This window comes from Podarcis raffonei, chromosome 3 (genome assembly GCF_027172205.1).
Source record: "Podarcis raffonei isolate rPodRaf1 chromosome 3, rPodRaf1.pri, whole genome shotgun sequence".
NCBI lineage: Eukaryota > Metazoa > Chordata > Lepidosauria > Squamata > Lacertidae > Podarcis > Podarcis raffonei.
In genome coordinates, this window is record NC_070604.1 from 92,646,113 (window position 1) to 92,667,301 (window position 21,189).

A 21,189-nucleotide genomic window follows, 5' to 3' on the forward strand; every position below is an offset into this window, starting at 1 on the left:
TGGAGTTTCTTCCCACTAAATAGTGCCCTTCGCCACTTTAAGAGACGCTATTGACAAAACCTGCAGTTACTTCCAGGTTAATGTCAGACAGATAGAATCTGATATTTTCATTGTGCCATGATGTTAGACTACCCAAAAAAAAGCAGATAGCACATGTTTGCGTAGAAAAGAATATATTCTACAGAAATAACATAAAAATAAAAGAAATGAAATTGGTGGTCCTTCTCCTCCTAAATGACTTGAGGTTACCTTTTTAAGATAAAAAGCACTTTGTGTTGAAATGCACTTCCACTATAATTTGAATAGATACTGTTCAGAAGTTAATTATAAAAGAAGTGCACGTCAGTTTGCTGATAAACATTTTTGCATTGTTTTTCAAAAAGGGATGAAGAATTCTCAGTGAGTTCTGTCTTGGCTTCTGATGTCATCCATGCAAATAGAAAAGATATTCCTTGTATCTTTAGAGTAAGTAATACATGTTAAAGTTGAAATCTGTTGCTTGTAAGTACAGTGGAGCCAATACTGTTGTTTAATTTTTGTTTCCATTTCCTTTATTGTCAAAAATACCTGCATCATTCTTTGTGGTTTCAAGTGCTCCTTGAAATTTCATGTCTTTTTCATCCAAACCCTGGACACTAGGAGGAAGTATGAAAATGTCGCAACATACTAATTTGTAATGGTCTATGAAATGGTACTGTCCCTGAGCTAGTCTGAAGGGAACAAACATTTAACTTAGAATAAATGGAAAGCTTTGCCTGATAGTTATTGGCTAATTTTTTTCAATTAGATTTTTATCCCAGCAAATTTTGCCACTAGAAGCTCAGTATGTTCTCACGGATAGAAGAGAATGAGGGAGGTAATTTTGCTTGCCTTTACCTTCCCTCTGCTGCCCCAGGCACCACCTTCCACACTATTCCAAAGGATATTTAGACCATACGGAGCAGATTTTTGGGTGGCATAGGGGACTGCTGGGGGGGGGGTAGAGAGAGAGAGAGAGAGAAACAAAAATTGCCTGTCTCATCAGCAAGATGCCTCCACTGTAACAGAAGACTTTCTTAGAAAACAGGACCACTTCCATTCATGGGAGGCAAAATTTGGATCCAATCCATGGTTGTGCCCTTCCCATTTTTGCCTTGCAACAACCCTGTGAGATAAGCCAAGTTGAGAGAGGCTGGCTGAGCCAGGATCAGCCAGTGAGATTCAACACTACTTAAGCAGAGATTTGAACTTCCCAAACCACTCTATATGCAATGCCACACTAACTCTCGCGAGTTCACCTTGAAATGTGTCTGTAATGCTGGGTTCCTCAACTGATCGACTATAAGCAAGGCACAGATTGTATTCAACAGATCATAAATGTCAAGGCATCTGTTTTTCATGTGTGCCGCCTTTTACATTGCACAAAAACACACATGTCTTTAACTTTTCCAGGTTACAGCTTCCCAGCTATCAGCATGCAGTAACAAGTGTTCAATCCTGATCCTAGCTGACAGCGAGAATGAAAAGAGCAAGTGGGTAGGAGTCCTAAATGAACTGCACAGGATTTTAAAGAAGAACAAGCTCAAAGATCGTTCAGTCTATGTTCCCAAAGAGGCCTATGACAGCACCTTGCCCCTCATTAAAACCACCCAGGCGGCAGCAATCATAGGTATGTGCTTGATAACCCCACAATAATACTTGATTCTACCTTAATGGAAGTTGGGTGGGTGCTTTCCCCCCACCCCTTTCTTTTTTGCTATGCCAGCTAGTACAGCAGAGTAGGCCAGATACCAGATCCCTTTCCAGAAAATGGTCTGGCTTAGGATCCAATGGATAAATCCCCACTCCCTCAGAAGAAATTGCCTGTTTCATGGCACACCACCAGCAATAGTTTCTCACCTGCCTGTTCTTTCAGTGGGCCCAGCGGGAACCTCAACAGCCACAGATCCCACCCTATATAGAGGGACACCTGCACTTAATCCTAACCCTCTATAGCAGCACTGCTGTGGGTTCTAAGTGTGCTTACAGTGTTTTTATTACACTAGGAAATTGGGGGAAAATTTGTTTTTATTTCTTAAAAGTGATATATGGAAGTGAATGGTAAGTATTCTTTTCTAATCATTAGCCTGTTGATCTGCTATCTAATTAGCATTTGTCTTCCTTATTAGCCATGTGCCTCCAATTGGACTTCCTCCCCACCCACCCTCTTCTTTTCTTTTAACTGCTGCAGATCACGAAAGAATAGCTCTGGGCAATGAAGAAGGGTTATTTGTGGTTCATGTCACCAAGGATGGTAAGGGAACATGGCTTATGTTTGAAATGTCGGGGGTTGAAATAGTAAACTGCACATTTTGTTCTGTCAGCTCCTTCGAGTGCCGTCTTTTATTAGTTCATGATTATGAAGTTGACAAGTCAAACTGTTCTCAGTTCTTTCCGCCTACCAAGAAAGCCTTTCAATATGTGCTGTGTTGGCGGACTAGAACCGAGACTCAATAACTACTTCCTGAATTGGGATAAATAAGATTAACGTTCTCCATGGCTACCCGCAAATGCCAGGGATGAAGCTTCACCCCATGGGTCCTCAGAACCCTGCATCTCTCTGCATCATAGGTTCTGGCCCATGACAAGATTACCCAGGAGGGAAGGCAGGCTCTCAAATAAAAAAAATAAATAAAAAATTCCCTATGTCTTGATTATGGCAAGTGAGGCATAACATATCCCAGCAATAAGGATTGGAGCAGAAAATTATTGTTAAAGCCATAAGAAATAAGTTGTAAGAAAAAGGTAGCTGAAATATGAGACTATGGTGGCTTGAGAAAAACACAGTGTCTTCATACAGTTCCAGCAAAATGAGAGGGAGGAATAAACAACACAAGCACTAGTTTGTATTGGGGCTTTAGCACAAGATAAAATTTCAAAGGAAGAACTGCTTGTTTGCATGGGTACTAACTTAAGTGTTTAATTTTTGCAGAGATCATTCGTGTCGGTGACAATAAGAAAGTGCATCAGATTGAGCTCATCCCAAATGAGCAGCTAATTGCAGTGATCTCAGGACGAAACCGTCATGTACGGCTATTCCCTATGACAGCCCTGGACGGACGAGAGACTGATTTTTATAAACTGGCAGAGACTAAAGGTTGCCAGACGATAGTTTCTGGGCAAGTGCGCCATGGAGCCCTTACCTGCCTGTGTGTGGCAATGAAAAGACAGGTCCTCTGCTATGAACTAAATCACAGCAAGACACGTCACAAAAAGATTAAAGAGATCCAAGTGGCTGGGAATGTCCAGTGGATGGCAATCTTTAGTGAGCGGCTCTGTGTGGGCTACCAGTCAGGATTCTTAAAATACCCTTTGCATGGAGAAGGAAACCCACATAGTTTGCTTCACCCAGATGATCACACACTGTCGTTCATTGCACAGCAACCAACTGATGCCATCTGTGCAGTTGAGATCTCGAATAAGGAATACCTGCTGTGTTTTAGCAGCGTGGGGGTTTATGTGGACTGCCAAGGTCGAAGATCAAGGCAACAGGAACTGATGTGGCCTGCAACTCCTTCCTCTTCCTGTAAGTTCCTTTCATTATGTTAGTTCAAAGTAGCCTCATTTCTCCTCCTGGTTTGAGAGAACACATGCAACATTGGGATGATATTCAGGTAGTTACTCCCTTCTTTTTCTGTAAGACGGCATCATCAACAGGCTACATGGGGGCGTGATGCACAAAAGACATTTGTAAGAAATAGCTTTTTAAAATAATGTTTTCATAACAAGACACAGATGTACACATTCTTCCTTACCATTCTCTCCCTCCCACTATAAATTCTCTCTCCCATTTTCTGTTCATCGTTAGTTGTAGTTTAACTCTGGGTTGCATTCAATTTGGTTATACTTAGAGTAGATCCAGTAAAATTAATAAACTCGGCTAAGTTAGGAGCAATAATTTTTGTGGGTCCACTTTAAGTAGATTTAGTTGAATGCCACTCACAGTGTTTCATTTGGCAGGCCTTGGTTAGCAGTTGTCCTCCAAACCAGAGTCAGAAACCAGAGTCAGATTATGTTTTTTGATTCTGCATTGGAAGGCAAGTGCCATACCTGGCCAGATCATTGAATCTTAGCATTGTAGAGGTGGAAGAGACCACGGCGGTCATCTAGTCCAACCCCATGCAATGAAGGAATTTTTTGCCCAATGTGGGCCTCAAACCCACAACCCTGAGATTAAGAGTTTCATGGCAGAATATGTCTGTGTGTTGCTTCTAGAACTATGTATCTAGCATAAGTAGTCCTGTTCATAGCACTGGCTTGTAGTTGTCATGACTAAAGCTGCTTGATATGAATAGTAATAAGCAAATGGCACCATACACATAAAACAGTCCCCCCTGGTATTAGGCATACGTTACTGCTAGGCAAGAGCATCCACTACCAGCAACACTGTTTCTCACCAGTGGTATACCAAGGTTAATGGGAACCTTAATAACTGTGGGTCCCATGACATTACACTGTACAGTTCATTTTTTACACCTGGAAAGTATATTCACAGACCCAGATTTTAAAATATACTTGTAATATTTGTTGCAAGACCCTGCTTTCTAGAATTACCCACTCTTCAACCTAAGGTTCCAGGGTGAGTTACAACAATTAAAAAATAAAATAAAATAAGTTTGAAACAACTTGCAGTCACAGAACTAAGGTGGGTCCTACCCCCATCTGAGGCAAAGTGACTGGTTCAAAATGTTATCAATAGCTGGGAAATTGAGATGAATATTAAACCAGAAGGAATGTGATTAGTAAATATTGTCTTGCTTCCCAGTAATAATCAAAGATCCTTTTGTTCAGAATAAAAAATAAAATAAACTTACAATTTTCTACACAATCATTAGAAGGATAATAAAGAAATTATTACTGTTAAGCTGTCTACAGAGTGTGTATATTGAGAAGTGACTCTCTTCTAACCTTCAACACAATCTGTTACTTAGACTTGTATTTTATTTCTCCCCAGGTTACAATGCCCCATACCTCTCAGTATACAGTGAAAATGCCGTTGATATATTTGATGTGAACTCCATGGAGTGGATTCAGACTATCCCCCTCAAGAAGGTAAATAGCAAATGATACTGAAGATCAAACCATTCCATAGGATAGATTCCAACGAGAGTTAAGAGTGTTTCAACCTGTTAGCATATTCAGTCAAATGCAACTTATAAAAGAATTCCCTATTTGCGTTTATCATTTGTTATGCAATACAATTCCTCCTCCCCCTGAAATTCTCATACACCAGTAATTTTTAAAATTATTATATTGAGAATTATTGCATGATCACTCGTAAGGCTTTAGCTGATCATTGTGTTTTTAATTTCTTTTTTTTTTAATTCAAACTGCATCATTTCCTCCATTGAAAAACACCTTGTGAACTTCTGTTTAATATTATGAACAAATGAAAATGAAAAAATTATACACTATCTCAGATCTTAGGTAAAATGACTCCAGGTTTTTGGCAAAGGTTTCAACACTAATTCACTAATCAGTTTCAGAGTGTGTGTTTTTAAGACTGTTGTTAATTATTGTTCTGCATCATTAGCCTTTGAGTTTCAGAAATATTTTACTAAAGCCAATATTTACTAAGCTACTCATAACTCATGTGCTTTCAGGTACGTCCTTTGAACACAGAAGGATCGCTGAACGTTCTTGGACTAGAAACAGTGAGGTTAATATATTTCAAAAACAAGATGGCAGGTGAGTGAAAGAAGACTCCTCACTAAAATTAACTTATTGATATAACCCAGGGATGTGGAACCTGTGGCTCTTCAGACATTGCTGGACTACTGTTTCCATCATCCCTGACCAATGGCTATGCTGATGGGAGTTAAAGCCCAACAACACCTGGAGGGTCACAGGATCCCCATCCACGATATAGCCCATTAAATATTGTGTATCATTGTTGATTCAGTCTCGTATAAGACATTTTTGGTTGGCCTTACAACCATTTCAGCTGTAATCTGACAAAGACACTCATTCTCTCAGGGTTAAGAACAAAATTATGAAAAAGTTATTGTACCATGTGCCCTAAATAGCTGGGAGACTATGGAGACTCTAGTAGAGCAGCATGATTGACTTGGAAATCTATTGTTATTTTATTCTGGCCTACCACTTGTGATTCGTAGATGTTTTAGGTACTGCTTATTTTTCCATAAATAAAATGGAATTTTTTATTGCTATTTTCTCAAACTTACAGAATAATTCTCTGCCAAAAAAAGACTCCTGAAGCAGTTAACAATAACACCTGCATAAATACAATAAAATCACAAACACAACTACACTTTTTGAAAAACCCAGTCCTTGATCACAACACTAGTTGTAATAATATATATGTTTATTTGGGTTGGTAAAACTTAGTCCAATCGGTATAGTCACCATTGACATTTAAGATCTGCACTGTAAATAACAATGAGAAGAGGAAACAAAAGATTAGAAATTATGTTGGCATATATATTTACCACTCCCTGTCCTGAGTGAAGTGCGAAGATTACATTATCACAAGAAATGAGTATATTTTTCTTTATAAATGTTTTGGAATATTGAGTGCTTATAGAATATTGAGTGTATGTTCCTAGTATCAGAAAGTAGGTTATTTACAGAACCTAGGATCAGTTATTTAATCCTACAGCAGGTTAGAAAAAACAATAAAGCTATATAAAAATAAAATGAAAACTATTTGAAAAGCAAGAAGGATATAATAGTACAACAGCTTCACAACAACCAGTTTGCAATTCAGTATTAAATCAGTCCCATGCAAAACTGGGTGAAGAGGTAAGCTTTTTATTGGTGCCAATTTTGATTTACCTGAAAATAATTTGGTTCTGTCGATCTTACAAAAAAATGGATAAACAACAGCAGAATTATTAGGGTTAGATGAAGTGATCTTTTCCTTTTTCCTGCTTAGTGCTAGAATTCAGTTATCTACGTGAGTTTTTCTCAAAGCAGATCTCAAAATCTCCCCCCCCCCCATCATTGAAGCACAGTCTCAAACACCTACACAGGTATTAGTGCAGGTGTAAGGTTACCTACCCCAAATAAATGGAAATGGAAGCATTTACTTAAGCATCCTGCTGTACTAACTTTTCTTCCCCTTCTCTCCTACCATAACTTCTTGGATCATTCTCCCTGTACAAGTACCCACTTTGTATCATGTACCAAACATCATTCATTATATATATGCAGCTTTAAAATATAGTTGTCTGCTCAGAAATAAGCACTACGGATTCCACTGAGACTCGAGAGTTAACTCAGTAATGTGTTTAATTAAGCCCCAATACATTTGTTTCCTTTGAAAGGAGGTGACTTGGGAGCTGAGAAGTAGGGAAGAGCTTAATACTTTCCTTATTTGCTGCTGCTGCTCAAAAGATTGCCATCCCTAATCCACTTTGCTTCCCTTGCCCCCCCCCCCCCATGTTTGAATCTCAGAGGAAGGCTAATTTAGGGCTGGAGAAGCAGTGGGAAGGAAGCAGGTTAAGCACCCTCCTCCCTTTGTACTTAATGTCTCAAAATCGCCCCCTCCCCAACTTAAAAAGGGGGGTGAACTTTTTAAAAGCATGTTTGCATGTGATACACAATTAGCGTTGGATTGCAGTCACAGAAATAGTGTTTTACAGTTTCTTCTTCCTACGTTATTTTTGTGTTTGTTTATATAATTTCCCAGGGGCTCTGTTTAGATAACAACCCAGGATAGGGGAAATACATAGCTTAATACGCTTTTAACCATTTTATTAATTAACTTAATATGGAACCTGCTGGGTTTTTTGCATCTTTCCTAGAGGGTGATGAGCTGGTGGTTCCCGAGACATCCGATAACAGCCGGAAGCAAATGGTCCGAAATATCAACAATAAACGCCGTTACTCATTCAGAGTGCCTGAGGAGGAGAGGATGCAACAGAGGAGGTCGGTATTCAACCTGTACTTGTCTTCTGTACATGCCTGTAGGCCCTGAAGACTTGTTTGTCTGCTGTCAATGTAGTTTTTTGGTTTGTTAGAACAGACATTTGTCTCTCTTCCCTTACATTTACTCTTTGTATATACTTTGTATAAACACCAATCTAAAAGATTTAGTCCATTTAAAATTAAATCCTTGTGCAAAACAATTACTGTAATTTTCTGAATGCATGCCTCCATGTACTGTATATATGTACATTTGCGTGTGCGTGTGTGTGGATATACTGTATATATGAAGATTGATAATAAAATTTTTTACAAAAGAGGATTACATTACTAATTATGCATACGTATTACTTTCAAAGTCTAGTACTTGCTGTTGTACTTTTTGGCAATGCTCATCCCATACTCTGTAACATTCCTCAGTGTTTAGATGTTCTTTATTTAATTGTCCCCTTGCGTGGCTTCTACATAACAAATGGCTCACCTTGGAAAATGGTGTCTTGGGGCATATGAAAAAACTACAAACCTTTCTGAATATTAAGAAAATGTTTTCAGTAAGCACAGGACTGATATTTCAGTGTTTCTGGCCAAGTGTTCTTTCCATCCATAGAAGTTTACATGTAACTGCAGGAAAGACATATGTAAAGAACAGAACTTCTTCTCAAATTGCCAAACTTTTCACTGGTAAAGGTAGCTAGATCTGCTTTTCTTTCTGTAAAGCTATTATAGCAGCACTTAGTGTATGATTGGCTAGTTTTATGCTTTCTGCTTTTCAAAGATGCAGAGAACTCTTAAAGCATTTAGAATGGCACCTTCCTTTACAAACTCTTAAAGTTATTGTGACAGTTAAATATGAAGGGTAGTGCAATATTCTTCTAATTCTTCTTCTTCTTCTTCTTTTTTCTTCTGTCCTTCACCTCTGCCTCCATCTTTGCAGTGCCAGGTCACCACTGAGCCCGCAACTGCACCTTTTCTTGAATGTTGTCTCAACTCCCTCTCTGAGTCTCAGTAGCCCTATGGACTTTTTACGGGCATGGGCTTTTAAGGCTTTAAACCAAACTTCTGTTCTTCCCGACCCTTTCCCCTTTCATCAGGCTGAGAGCTGGCATAGAATCAACACCAGAAGTTAAAGTTACCCTCCTTTGAAGCCTGGCCAGATATATTTTTTTATTTATGTTTTAAAGTAACTTATATGAATATGTATGTAAATATATATTTCACCATTTTTATGAATATCCTCATGGACAAAATACCTGACCTGGCTATCCTCTCTTGCAGGGAGATGCTACGAGATCCAGAAATGAGAAATAAATTAATTTCTAATCCAACTAACTTTAACCACATAGCACACATGGGCCCAGGAGATGGTATACAAATCCTCAAAGATCTACCTATGGTAAGTATATGAGAGTGTGTCCACACATAGATGTTATTGTTCTATATAGTAGATAAAATGAACATATAGGCATTAAATTGTGATATAAATTGGAGTTGAACAGTTAGAAGGTTTTAATGAAATAAAAAGTGACTTTCATGGGCAGGGGCTTGAAAGTGATAAAAATAGAGAAATACAAATCTTAGGAACATAGGAAGCTGCCTTAAGTCCTTTTCCCATCTTGCCAACTCGTCTGTCCTGCCTAGATGTGACGTTCCAGATTCTCACACAATAGGTGCTTGGAAAGACCTCTTCCTAAAATAAGTTTAACCAGAGATACCACAAGGTGAACCTGTCACTGGCAGTGCCCAAGTTTACTTCCCATAAAGGTTAACGTTTAACAGTTAAATGTCAATGGCTACATCTGTTGGACACACCAGTTCCACAGTTACGTTAATTAATGGATACAGATAAGGAAGTCATTCCACACAGTAACCTCATGGTAGCTTACGCAATAGTTCTTGAGTAGTTACAACCATTGGTGAAATGCAGAAATCAGGCTACCTGCCCCTCCCATTTTTTTAATTGTTTGGGAGGGGTGCTTTGGTTGGGGAATTTATTTTTTAAGGCTGGTCTGCTTCTTAGTCTGTGTTGTATTTGTTTGGCGGGTGTAGGTGTTTTACCTGTTGTTGGGGTGGGGGGTGGGCTCTGAGCATTGACCGTATTTGCCTATGAAGTGTGACCACAACAGTTTCTTAGATTTCTAAATGTGTCCTGGGTCCCAAAAGGGTGAGTCGCCCTGAAGTTCAGTATTCAGCAAAATAACAGGCTGGGCCAAGTTCTTGCTTCTGTCTGCAGGGTACACAAGTGTCCCACCAGTTTTTTGTTTCTTCCCCAGATCTTCATGTTATCTGTTCTTCCCTGCTGTATATACAAAAGCATTCTGTTTTCTTTTCCCGCATATTTTTCTAAATTATTTGAGCTATACAAGAGGACATGAAAGTAGAGAGGATCACGGCAGATGCTAAGAAACAGTTCACTGTTTATTTTCTCATATGTGCAGTCAGCAAAATTCACAGCCCAGGATTTATCTGTATAAAGGATTACCCTTTTGTGTGGTCTTCCCTCATGATATATACCAGACACAGAGTCCTCTTCCTCATATTTTCATGATTCTGTAGGTTTCAAGCATCCCCCGCCAACATAGTAAATGACAGCTCTCCCCACATTAGGGTTGCTGTGCTGATTTTGCCTGTTTAAAATTTGCCATCGTTCTAACTAAACAAGCAAAAGAGGATCCTATTCAAATGCTTGTAGGAACATATTAGTAAATTATTTGACTTCCTTGGGTCCCTACAATTTTTTTTCTATTAAACTTCAGTAAAAATTAAGCATTGCACCTGATTTATCAGTATGCAAAGACACTATTTCTGTATACTAGCCAAGGTATGTGCATCAATTAGTTTGAAGCTAATGGTTTTTAAAATTAATCAACTGCAGCAGATATTTCCATTTTTACAACAACAAAATTAAGCTATTTAGTGCTTTATCAGAGGTGGGAACCTCCAGCCCACAGATCAAATGTTGCCCACCAGGCCTCCCTGTTGGGCCCATAAGGCCATTTTCAAGAAGCCACCCCCATGCTATGTGTGTAAGGGCAGAACATCAAAGGAACAACTGGGGACCCAAAGCTCTCGGCTGTTTCCTTTGTTCAAGCAAGGTGTGCAGTTTAAAGGAGACACACAGAGGGGGATGTTTGAAGGCGTGTTCCCATCGCATCAGCTGCTGGAACATGTCTTGCTCAAGGCATTCAAACTTTGGAAGTATGAAGGAGCAAGGTGGAGGTGCCCTCCAAGTACATGGGAGCGTGCCTCCAATCTCCTCCCCCTCCACTTTTCCTACAAGCCTCTGTGGCTTGAAGGACACACAGAAGGGGGAGGGTGTCTGAAAGCCCTTTATAAACACCCCTGCCCAAGGATATTTAAAGAAGGGCTGTTTGAAAGCCCCATGGTTTGCTTTGAAGTCCTGACAATTGGGGCTTCAAAGAGAGGCATCACCTGAGGTCACTATGATGTCAGGTGATAGGCTGGTGGGTGGCCTTGCCCACCTGTCAACTTCAGCCAGAAAAGGATTCTGAGCCCTGTGGTATGTGGATAAGACATTATTTGAAGTTGACTTCTTATGAAACTTTCCAGAGTTTGTTTTAATGAAATGCTACACCGAGGTTCTGTAAAAGTGAAACTAAACCCCATGGAAGTCATCATCCACGTGCACAGGAAGAGGAGGGGAAATTGTGTGGGCCCGATTCATTACTCAGGCTTGTTCAGGCTCATATACACAGTACTAAACCATGGTTTAGTATTGCATGAAAACAAAGCCAGTGTGTAACGAGTCTGAAATATGATGGCAGTGTAATGTGATACACTGTTTTCCTTCCTGATGGGTCATACAACTCTGGTGATCTTCCTGTTTGTGTATATGCAGTTCTAATTGAATAATTGGGCTCCATGGTAGCAGCAAGTAGGAAGCAAGAGTTCTTCAATAAAGTGTGTAAAAATTAACAGCTGGTCCTTCAGCAAAATCTCCTACAGGATTTTCCTCTTACATGGAAATCACTGAAATTAGAACATGATCTACATTTGAGGGTACATGTAGGGAAACTGATGTGTTTGCGAATGCTCTAGTAAACAAGGGTGTACATTCAGGGTTGTCCCCGTCCCCCGGAGTATCTAGATGTTTGGATGACTGGTACATGAAGGAGGATAGAGCCAAAAACATTAGTAACTCCTCCCCATACTGTGTTTCCTTGCAATCAAATGTTTGCAGTTGTTTCGTTTATTAATAAGAAAATGGGAGTAGGGTTTTGCCACCAGCTATATTTTTTCCTTTGTCTGAAGAGTACCATGCTAGGGAAGGTAGGCTTGGATTTTATATTGCCATATTTTTATTCTAGTATACTGTAGCTGTCCCCAGCACACTGAGTGAGGGATGTGTTCTAGTGCACCATTCAGAAACAGGGCTGTTGTTTCCCAGTGGTGGGGATGCCTACTGAAAGTGGCGCTTCTTAGGAAGATTAGCTGCATCAAGATATGTGAGATCATTGTATGTTTGCAAGAGATGATAATGAAAAGTGCTCTTATCTGACTGTTTTAGTCCTATGATCATCAGTCACGTTGAGTTCAGTCAGACTTGCTTCTCTGGAGACATGTATAGTATTTCACTGTTAATTTTGTGTCAGTTCTTGGGTCTTCTTTGTTACAAATGAATGAAAGTTTATTTTTCTAAGATAGTTTTAAAGGCAGTCTTGTTCTTTTTTTAAGAAAAAGAAAAACCCCGTACACTTAAGCATCTAGATTTTTACCACTAGATGGAGCTGATTTTGCAGGGTAAACTTTTATTAAATTATGTATTGAATAAATGACATTTTAAAAATCTACAAGGCTTACAATACATTTATATATAGATACAGGAATACATAAGGAATATCAGGAGCTGCTTTATACTGAGTTGGACAATTGGTCTATCTAGCTCAGTATTGTTTACACAGATTGGCAGCAGTTATCCAGGGTTTTAGTTTACCTGTGTGGAAAAAGATTTATTTTCTTTCTTTTTGGGATGTTCACACTTTTTCTTTTTGTTAACTAAGGGTAATGAAAGGAAAGGGAAAAAGAGAAAAAGCTATAGATTCATAAATGTAAACGTTATTCAAAAACTAGACCACATAAATCTGGGAGGTGTACACAATGGATAATAATACAACAACTACTTTGTCATCTAACCTGCAACAAAAAAGGTACATGAAGTCCTTGACTTGGCCAAGGCCTAACCCATGACTAACTTAAATCTGTAGGTTTAAAAAGGGTCTGTTCTGAGTATGACTTAGATACCACACATTTTTTTCCCATTATACAGTAGAATATGTACATCACATATTCTCATGGGATTGAATTGGCTGTGTGAGAATGTCTGGTCCTTTGTATACCATGTACGTTAAGCCCACTTGTGTGTGTCTGATGGGACTGTGAAAGTAAAGCCTCTGTAGCCTGACCTACCTGTACTACCCAAGGTGTGATGCCATCATAGAAGTCACTAGTAACACATCATGCCTTTTTCAGTCCATTTGCTAATTCAAGCAAGCTGTGAGCAGGTGAGTTTCCAGTGAAGCTCTACTCTGAGTAGCACAGGTGGTAGAGAGAAGGAGGGGACAGGATTTGATCAAAGGTGAGCCAGGAGGGAAGAATTAACTGTGATGTTTGTAGTACATGTCAATGTCTGAAGGCAGGAGAAGGGCATATGCTAGACTGCAGTTCACATGCCACTGCTCACTCTCTTCAAGATAGTAATGAGTACTTTGGAGAGCGAGATTCTAAAATACGATGGTGGTTGTGGTTGTGTATGTACAAAAGCAGTCTCTGGAAATGGGTCAGGCAGTATGCAGATGATAAATATGCCTGTTGATTTACAAGCCTCATTTTTAATGAGCATATGCTCCATGATTTGTATTCCTAAGATCACAGATATCCTCCCTCATTATCTCTCTTTCTCTTTCTCTGTCTCTTTCTCTGTCTCTCTATCTCTCTCTGTCTCGCTCTCTGTATCTCTCTTGTCTTTGATAGCCAAGCTCCCCTTATCCACCCTCTCATCATCACTCCCATCTCATCTCTTCTCCAAGCAACTTCGAGCACATCTATCACATGACTGTTAACTCAGCTGAAAATTTCCTCTCCCGTGATTCCATAAACCGTGCATATTCCCCACCTCTACGCTCTGTCCCTCGTACACCAGCCTTTATGAATATAAGGGTATGAATTGTTCAGCCAGGTGTTCCTGCTACTAACACTGTGTGGTGTTCCTTCTTTTTTGGCCTGGCTAATATCTGGCAAGATTTCAGCTTTGCAGTTGGCTTCATTTGTGTCTGGATCTTTCTTTTTTTCCTTTTGCTTCCCTTCAGTTACATTTCTCTGTAACCCCCAAATGAGGGGTGTGAACTTGGGCAACTACCAAAGTAGAAGTCCTTGACCTTTTCCCAAAATTACTAAGTATTCAAAACAACTTTTGCAATCCCACTAAAATTCTCCAGAGAATTTCACATGAGTTTCCCAGTTCAAAGGACCCACAGTGAGGAGACTGGCGTCCTAAAACATGTTCGGTACATTGCGCATGCCTCCCCACAGTCCCCTTGTCCACTGAGATTAATAGATTCATAGGGGACTTGAAGGAAGCCCAGTGGTGCATCTCAACAGGATTTATGTGATAATTATGGAAAGCTTGTTGCTGTATCCAAAGACTTACACCTGTGGCTTTTCTTTGCAACAGACAAGACTTAAACAGTTGGATGGAAATTTGGCTGCATGCCAAATGACAGAATGAGGCCTATGTATTAGAGATAACCTTGCGTATAGTGTTGGAATTCTGCATTTCAGTATGGTAATAGAATTCTGTCCACTTAATAGAAACATCGATCTGATCTGATTTACATGACTTCTGCCACGCTGCCCATGTACATACATGCTGCTGTACAGGGTCCTATAACAAAAAGAAAACCCTGTGCCCTGCCTTGAGGAGTTTGCAGTCTACATTCCAACTTTGCGGAGGCAGCAGAGGGAAGAAAGGAGAGATGGAGGCATATATATGTGCAGACAGTCTTACATATCTTCTTTTTTCTTGAAATCTTAGTCTTTTTCTTGAAATGTTAGGTGAAGGCAAAGAGCTTAAGGCAGAGACTTAACTGGGAGATGGAATTTGAGCTGGGATTGAAAGAGAGGACAGAGAACTCCTGCGCCTTGTGGATTTGGGAAGGGAAGGGAGGTCCTGATAAAGCAGGACTGGAGAAATGGGGGCGCCATTTAAGTGAGCAGGAGGCTGTGCCTCTTCTTATTTCTAGTTAGGTCTGTAGAAGAAGTAGGCTCTTGCTTTGTCAAGTACTTCCTAAAAATGTTTTTTTATTTGTGGCCTAACAATCCTGGTCTAAAGGGAGGTGTCTCACAAATCTCTCCAATCCCGAACAGAACAATAAGGCTGAGCAAGTGGCTGAGCTTCAGGTTTGTTACCATTTGTGTCCTTTCGCATGTAGCTCATCTAATTCTCCTGCCAACAAGATTGTTTACTGTACTGAATGACCCCCACTGAATGACCCAACTATATTTTCCAAGAAAGCATCTTACATTTGGTGGCTGTTAAGTAAATTGCTTCTCTTTTCTGAAGTTAAAAGTTCTACGCAGTGAGCTGTAATCAATTTTATATTTTCTACCTTTCAAAAGAATGACATTTCAGTCATGCTGACAGAAATGCAGGATCTATAAATTGTTATTATAAATAAAAATGTATTTTTTCCATTGAGATGTATTTGCTCTGAAGATTCGTTTGTTTACCTCTTTGGTCTGTTGAAAAAATAACATCGGTATTTTAAAGGAGATGCTATAGGGTTAAGCTTCACTACCATTTCCTAACTTGTTTTGAGCAACCATGGATTTTCTTTTTGTGCATGACGTGAAAAGCTTCTCTTTCTCAGTTCTCTGATCTTAGCAGTGAGTTGTACAAATGTTTAGGAAAAGAGCAGTGAGGCATTTGCTTTGAGGTAAAGAGCACCTAAGAATTAGATGGACTCTGCCTTTTAATCAAATAAAACGAGTGTATCTTTCTCATATACCTGCGGCTGTGTTAGTTGCCTCCACCTTATTTTAAAATTGATTGTGATCATTAGATCTACTTCCCCAAATAGGGTTACTCAGCCCTTAAAGGACCAGGTTCATAGCCTGGGGGTCACTTTGGACCCACAGCTGTCCATAGAGGTGCAAGTCAACTCTGTGTCCAGGATGGCTGTCTACCAACTCCATCTAGTACGCCAGCTGAGACCCTACCTGCCCACAGACTGTCTCGCCAGAGTGGCACATGCTCTGCTTATTTTCCACTTGGACTACTACAATGCACTCTATGTGGGGCTACTTTTGAAGGTGACTCGGAAACTACAATTAATCCAGAATGTGGCTGCCAGACTGGGAATGCCCGCCGTGACCATATAACACCAATCCGAAAAGATCTACATTGGCTCCCAATACGTTTCCAAGCACAATTCAAAATATTGGTGCTGACCTTTAAAGCCCTAAATGACCTCGGCCCAGTATACCTGAAGGAGCATCTCCACCTCCATCACTCAGCCTAGACACTGAGGTCCAGCTCCAAGGGCCTTCTGGTGATTCCCTCATTGCAAGAAATGAGGTTACAGGGAACCAGGCAGAAGAAGGTCTTCATGGTAGTCGCATGCACCCTATGGAACACCTGCCCATCAGATGTCAGAGTTAAACAACTCTATAACCTTTCATAGACATTTGGAGGCAGCCCTCTTTCGGGACACTTTTAATGCTTGGTGGGTTTTCTCTCCCCCCACTCCCCATTCCCTCTGTACTTTTGTTGGAAGCCACACAGAGTGGTTTGGGCAACCCAGTCAGATGGGCAATGTATAAGAAAAAAATGGTTGTTGTCGTCATCATCATCACCACCATCATAAATGCCCAGCGTTCTGAGTGAAGGGGATGGGCTTGCAAGCTTCTTCTTTTACTCTGCATATCAGTGCACATTGACTCTTCCCCTCATCCTCTAGAGTTCATATTAATAAAGTCTAAAATCATTCCTCCTTGTAATATCCCAAATTTTTATGTTGCCCATATAATTCAATAGGAGCCATTAAAAACTGAACCAGCTCTCAGTTCATTCTATATCCCTGTCTTGGATTCTGTTACTTGACTTTTAAGTCAGTGTGCTTTCCAAATAAGTGTGTTTGTTATCTGTTGACTAAACTGTCAGTTTCCTGTTTTCTGACATGAAAGATTGGCATTTCCAGTCTCTCTTCTGCACTCAGCTTTGGAAAAATGCGAGACACAGTTAGGAAGTATCCAAGCAACAGGTGGACATCAGGATGCTGAATTTCATGTGTCCTGATCAGTACCTATTTTCATTTTCATTCCATTAGTATTTGTTTTGTGTAGCCAGTGTTGCAGCTTCTGTGAGTGAATATTGTTGCAGCCTGTATCAGATTCACTGCTTACTGGCTAGCTTGGGTGGCTAGTGAATCACTTGAAAGCTTTCTAGCAGTCAACTTCATCCTGTAACCATACTTTGTTTTCTCCTACCAGGAGGATACCCAGAGTTGTTGATCACATTGCTAATGTGACTTGGGGAAGCAAGGAACTGACCTTTAATCTTTTAACTGAGAAGTGGGATCATAAACATACAGTGCAGAGATGGCAAACAAACTGTTCAATGAGAGAAGCAGAAAACAATAATTAAGATTACTTAGCTCTTTATGCCTGTCAGATGCTAATTGGTACATTGCATAAACAGAAAAACAGAAAAGCAATAGATTAATGGTAGAAGCATGCATTATAGAATCATGTGTTACATGCAACAACAGCAACAGAATGCTATATCACCAACTCAAACTCAGAAAAAAGCTTTTATTTCATACATCCTTAAAATATGCCATTTATTCCAATTTTGTACAGGGGATAGTTGAATATAATCAAATAAATAATAATATAATCAAATAAGCTGTGGCTGTCTGTTAAAGACCAACCAAGCAATAAGCCCAAAGGAGTTTAATGACTTACAAGAATGCATTTCTGAAATTTGAATGCACGGAGAGTACTAATTTTAGATGTGCTTGTTACTGATGTGTTGAAAAACAAAACAAAAATGCAATGAAATATAATTCCTGAAAAATTATTCTTATTTTAATTTTATTTATTTAATATATTTTTATCCTGCCTCTCAAAAAAATAGCTTCACTAAGTGGCAGTCATGTAACTTGAAACTCACAGTAACCTTTAAATTGGGTTTTTAAGTACTGTATTGTCACTTCACTGTACACAGGGTTTATATGTTTACAAGTACACAAAGCAATAAGCCAATCAGTGCAATAATAAAACACAATATAATTGAAATAATCAGGAGGTATTGAGATAAGCAGCAAATAACAAGTGTATACTTTAAGGCCCGTGTAAAAATTATTATTTTTATTTATTAAATTTGTATACTGCCCTTCATCCAAATATCTCAGGGCAGCTCACAGCATAAAAATACAGAATAAAACCACAAAATACAAAGTAAAAACAAGGGGAAAATGAAACAAACCAGGTGCCCGGTGAGCCTGCCTAGGGAGAGCATTCCACAAAAGAGGAACCACTGCAGAAAAGGCCGGTTCTTGTGCTGCCACCCTCCTGACCTCTTGAGGCGGCAGCACACAAAGAAGAGCTTCAGATGGTGATCACAGGGTCCAGGTCAGTTCATGTGGGGAGAGGCAGTCCTTGAGGTATTGCAGTCCTGAGCCATTTAAGGCTTTATAGGTCAAAACCAACACTTTGAACTGGGGAGCTAATTAGAACCCACCGGAGTCGGGCCAGGAATGGTGTAATATGATCAAACCATCATGCACCAGTGAGCAATCTGGCCACCAAATTCTGCACCAGCTGAAGTTTCTGAGCCATCTTCAGAGGCAGCCTTCTTCAGGGGTAGCATATTGCAGTAATCTAAACTTGTAGGGATTGTTAGTGTCTGAATCATTCCAACCCTCAGAAAGGGTGGTCACGGGGATAAATTTAGTGCCTATTCTTTTTCTACCCAATGTGTTTCAGAAAAGTCCTTGAAAGCGAAAGAATCTTGACATGTAGTAAAGAGAGAGGGAGAACTGGAAGATGCAAAAATCCATGCTGATAGTAAATAATATCTAGTAAATAATAGTAAATAGCATCTAGTCTCCGGCTACATTGCTTATCTGTCTGCATCCATGGGGACTGTTAACATTGAAGACATTACACTTGGGTGTGTGATAGGTTTCAAATTCCTAAGAAAATATCAGAATTTAGGAGAAAACCTTGCATATTTGGCTACTTACTGCCACATACAAATTAGCGTTTTGCAGTTGCTGCTGACGGCATTCTGTGTGGTTCCATCCACAGTGCTTATTTATAGAAAGTAAGCTCTGCAGTCTTGCCTACTTGCCGTCTAGATAACCTGGAGACCAAGGCATTGTTTGACCATTGCTTGGACTGTAGTTTGATAACCTTGGTATTTCCACTGTAAATGATTTTGCTTCTTTCCTGTTTCTCTTTGCAGAACCTTCGACCTCAGGAAAGTCGGACCATGTTTAGCGGTTCTGTCAGTATTCCATCAATCACAAAATCCCGCACTGAACCCGGACGCTCCATGAGTGCTAGCAGTGGTTTGGCGGCAAGTAAGTTGCTGCACCTTATCTCGGACATATAATGCAGAGTCCGTCCACATATATACAAGTGACTGGACTGGGGAGGGAGGGCAAAGAAACATGGTGTCACAAGTGACTTTTGAAACTCTCCGGTGCTGGCATGGTCCCCTGCTTGTGTTGGTAAGGTACCCCACACCAACACAGATCTGGCACATATCCAATACCAGAAAAAAAAATTGGGAATATTGTTTGTTTCAAATACTTTGACTCCTGCCTTCCAATCATAGACTTCAAGGCACCTTACAACTGGTTTTTCCTCATAAAACAATATTAATATCTAGCAAAACACAGCCAATAAGACTCTCATTGAAAACCGGCATTCCAACACAATAACAAGAGTAGCAGTAAAATAAAAGTAACTGAAGACCACTGAAGACCCAAGTAAATATAATCGTTTTTATTTGATACATAGTATGTAGGAAGGAAATGAGAGGAAATTCTTATTTGCAGAAATGAAGTTTGTTAAAGATGCAAAGTGCCTATTATGTTGAGATCCTTGGCGGGGATTAATTTAAAGAAATAGAACTAAAACACTACTAAAACAATAGCAACCAAGAGACTGTGAAGTCAAATTACACATTTAGTGTAATTGGGGATTTGGCCCAGTGTAAAACCAGATTGGTGCCGGGGGGTGGGTTTTGGGTGTCGATGAATAATTGTTAAATAATTTACGGAGGATGCAGCTGGGAAACGGAAGCAGGCAATTCAACAAAAATTAGCTTCAGGAAAACAATTACTAGAGCATACAGCTCTAATGCCTTCATATTTGTTATGTAGCTAAATCCCTGGGTACTTTCCTAGGATCATCTGCACAAAATGGCAGTGCTTTGCGGAGGGAATTCTCTGGAGGTAGCTATGGAGCAAAGCGTCAGCCAATGGCATCCCCTTCGGATGGCTCCTTGTCCTCTGGCGGTTTGGACCAAGGCAGTGATGCACCAGCGAGGGACTATGAGCGAGAGGTGGGTATGACGTGGGAGGGGTGGGGAGGCAAGGGAAGCCTCTCCGCAGAGCCCAAGTTCTTTACTCTGCTGTGCTCAAACAAAAGGATAGAGAAGTGTTGCACAGGACAGTGACCCCAGGAAGAATAACCACAGGTTTTACTGAAGGAAAAAGTATTTTCCTATTTAAAATATGATAGAAATCCCCAAGGCAGGAGTCTGTATGACTTGACACACTGTGGATTTAGATAATAAACTTTTTAGCAGCACTTGTAGATTTTTCTTCCTTTGGAACAAGAAGTGCTAGTGGTGCATCAAAGAGAATTACTACTGCCTCTAATAAGTAACCAAGCAGGGCATGAATCTAGGCAAAATGAAGTTTTTAGTCTCACTGATTTCACTGGAAATATTTTAACATGTGCTTCACTTTCCCACTGAAATCAATTTGACTTTTGTCCATATTCTGTTATACTAGTTTTGCAATAAGGAAATCTATATTCTGAATTTTTACTGAATGTTGGTTCACATTAGTTTGTAGAATTTGACAGGGGCAGGAAGTAACTGGCCATAAAGGCAGCTGGTTGCCGAAGGAGGAATACTGGCACTGTCCTGCCCAGTCCACAAGCAGCTTTGTTATCCTTAAGGTCAGTTGCTGCAGTCAAGGATGCATTCACACAGCAGAGTTCTCTATGAATCAAGCTTCCTGTGAATACAGC

General features: G+C 39.9%; 1 protein-coding gene across 4 annotated transcripts in view; it reads left to right on the plus strand.

The window, feature by feature from the left end:
- The window catches only part of CDC42BPA (CDC42 binding protein kinase alpha), a 162,249-nt gene that overhangs the window by 135,671 nt on the left and 5,389 nt on the right, over positions 1–21,189 (plus strand). For 3 of the 4 annotated variants that reach the window (XM_053383007.1, XM_053383005.1, XM_053383006.1), the window contains 10 exons: positions 384–465; positions 1,432–1,648; positions 2,210–2,272; positions 2,951–3,544; positions 4,973–5,070; positions 5,622–5,706; positions 7,785–7,908; positions 9,181–9,298; positions 19,388–19,505; positions 20,337–20,494. In XM_053383007.1, coding sequence (XP_053238982.1) covers positions 384–465; positions 1,432–1,648; positions 2,210–2,272; positions 2,951–3,544; positions 4,973–5,070; positions 5,622–5,706; positions 7,785–7,908; positions 9,181–9,298; positions 19,388–19,505; positions 20,337–20,494 — 1,657 coding nt within the window. Of the gene's footprint in view, positions 1–383; positions 466–1,431; positions 1,649–2,209; positions 2,273–2,950; positions 3,545–4,972; positions 5,071–5,621; positions 5,707–7,784; positions 7,909–9,180; positions 9,299–13,893; positions 14,080–19,387; positions 19,506–20,336; positions 20,495–21,189 lie in introns of all 4 variants that reach the window. The other variant, XM_053383008.1, reaches the window with a different exon arrangement.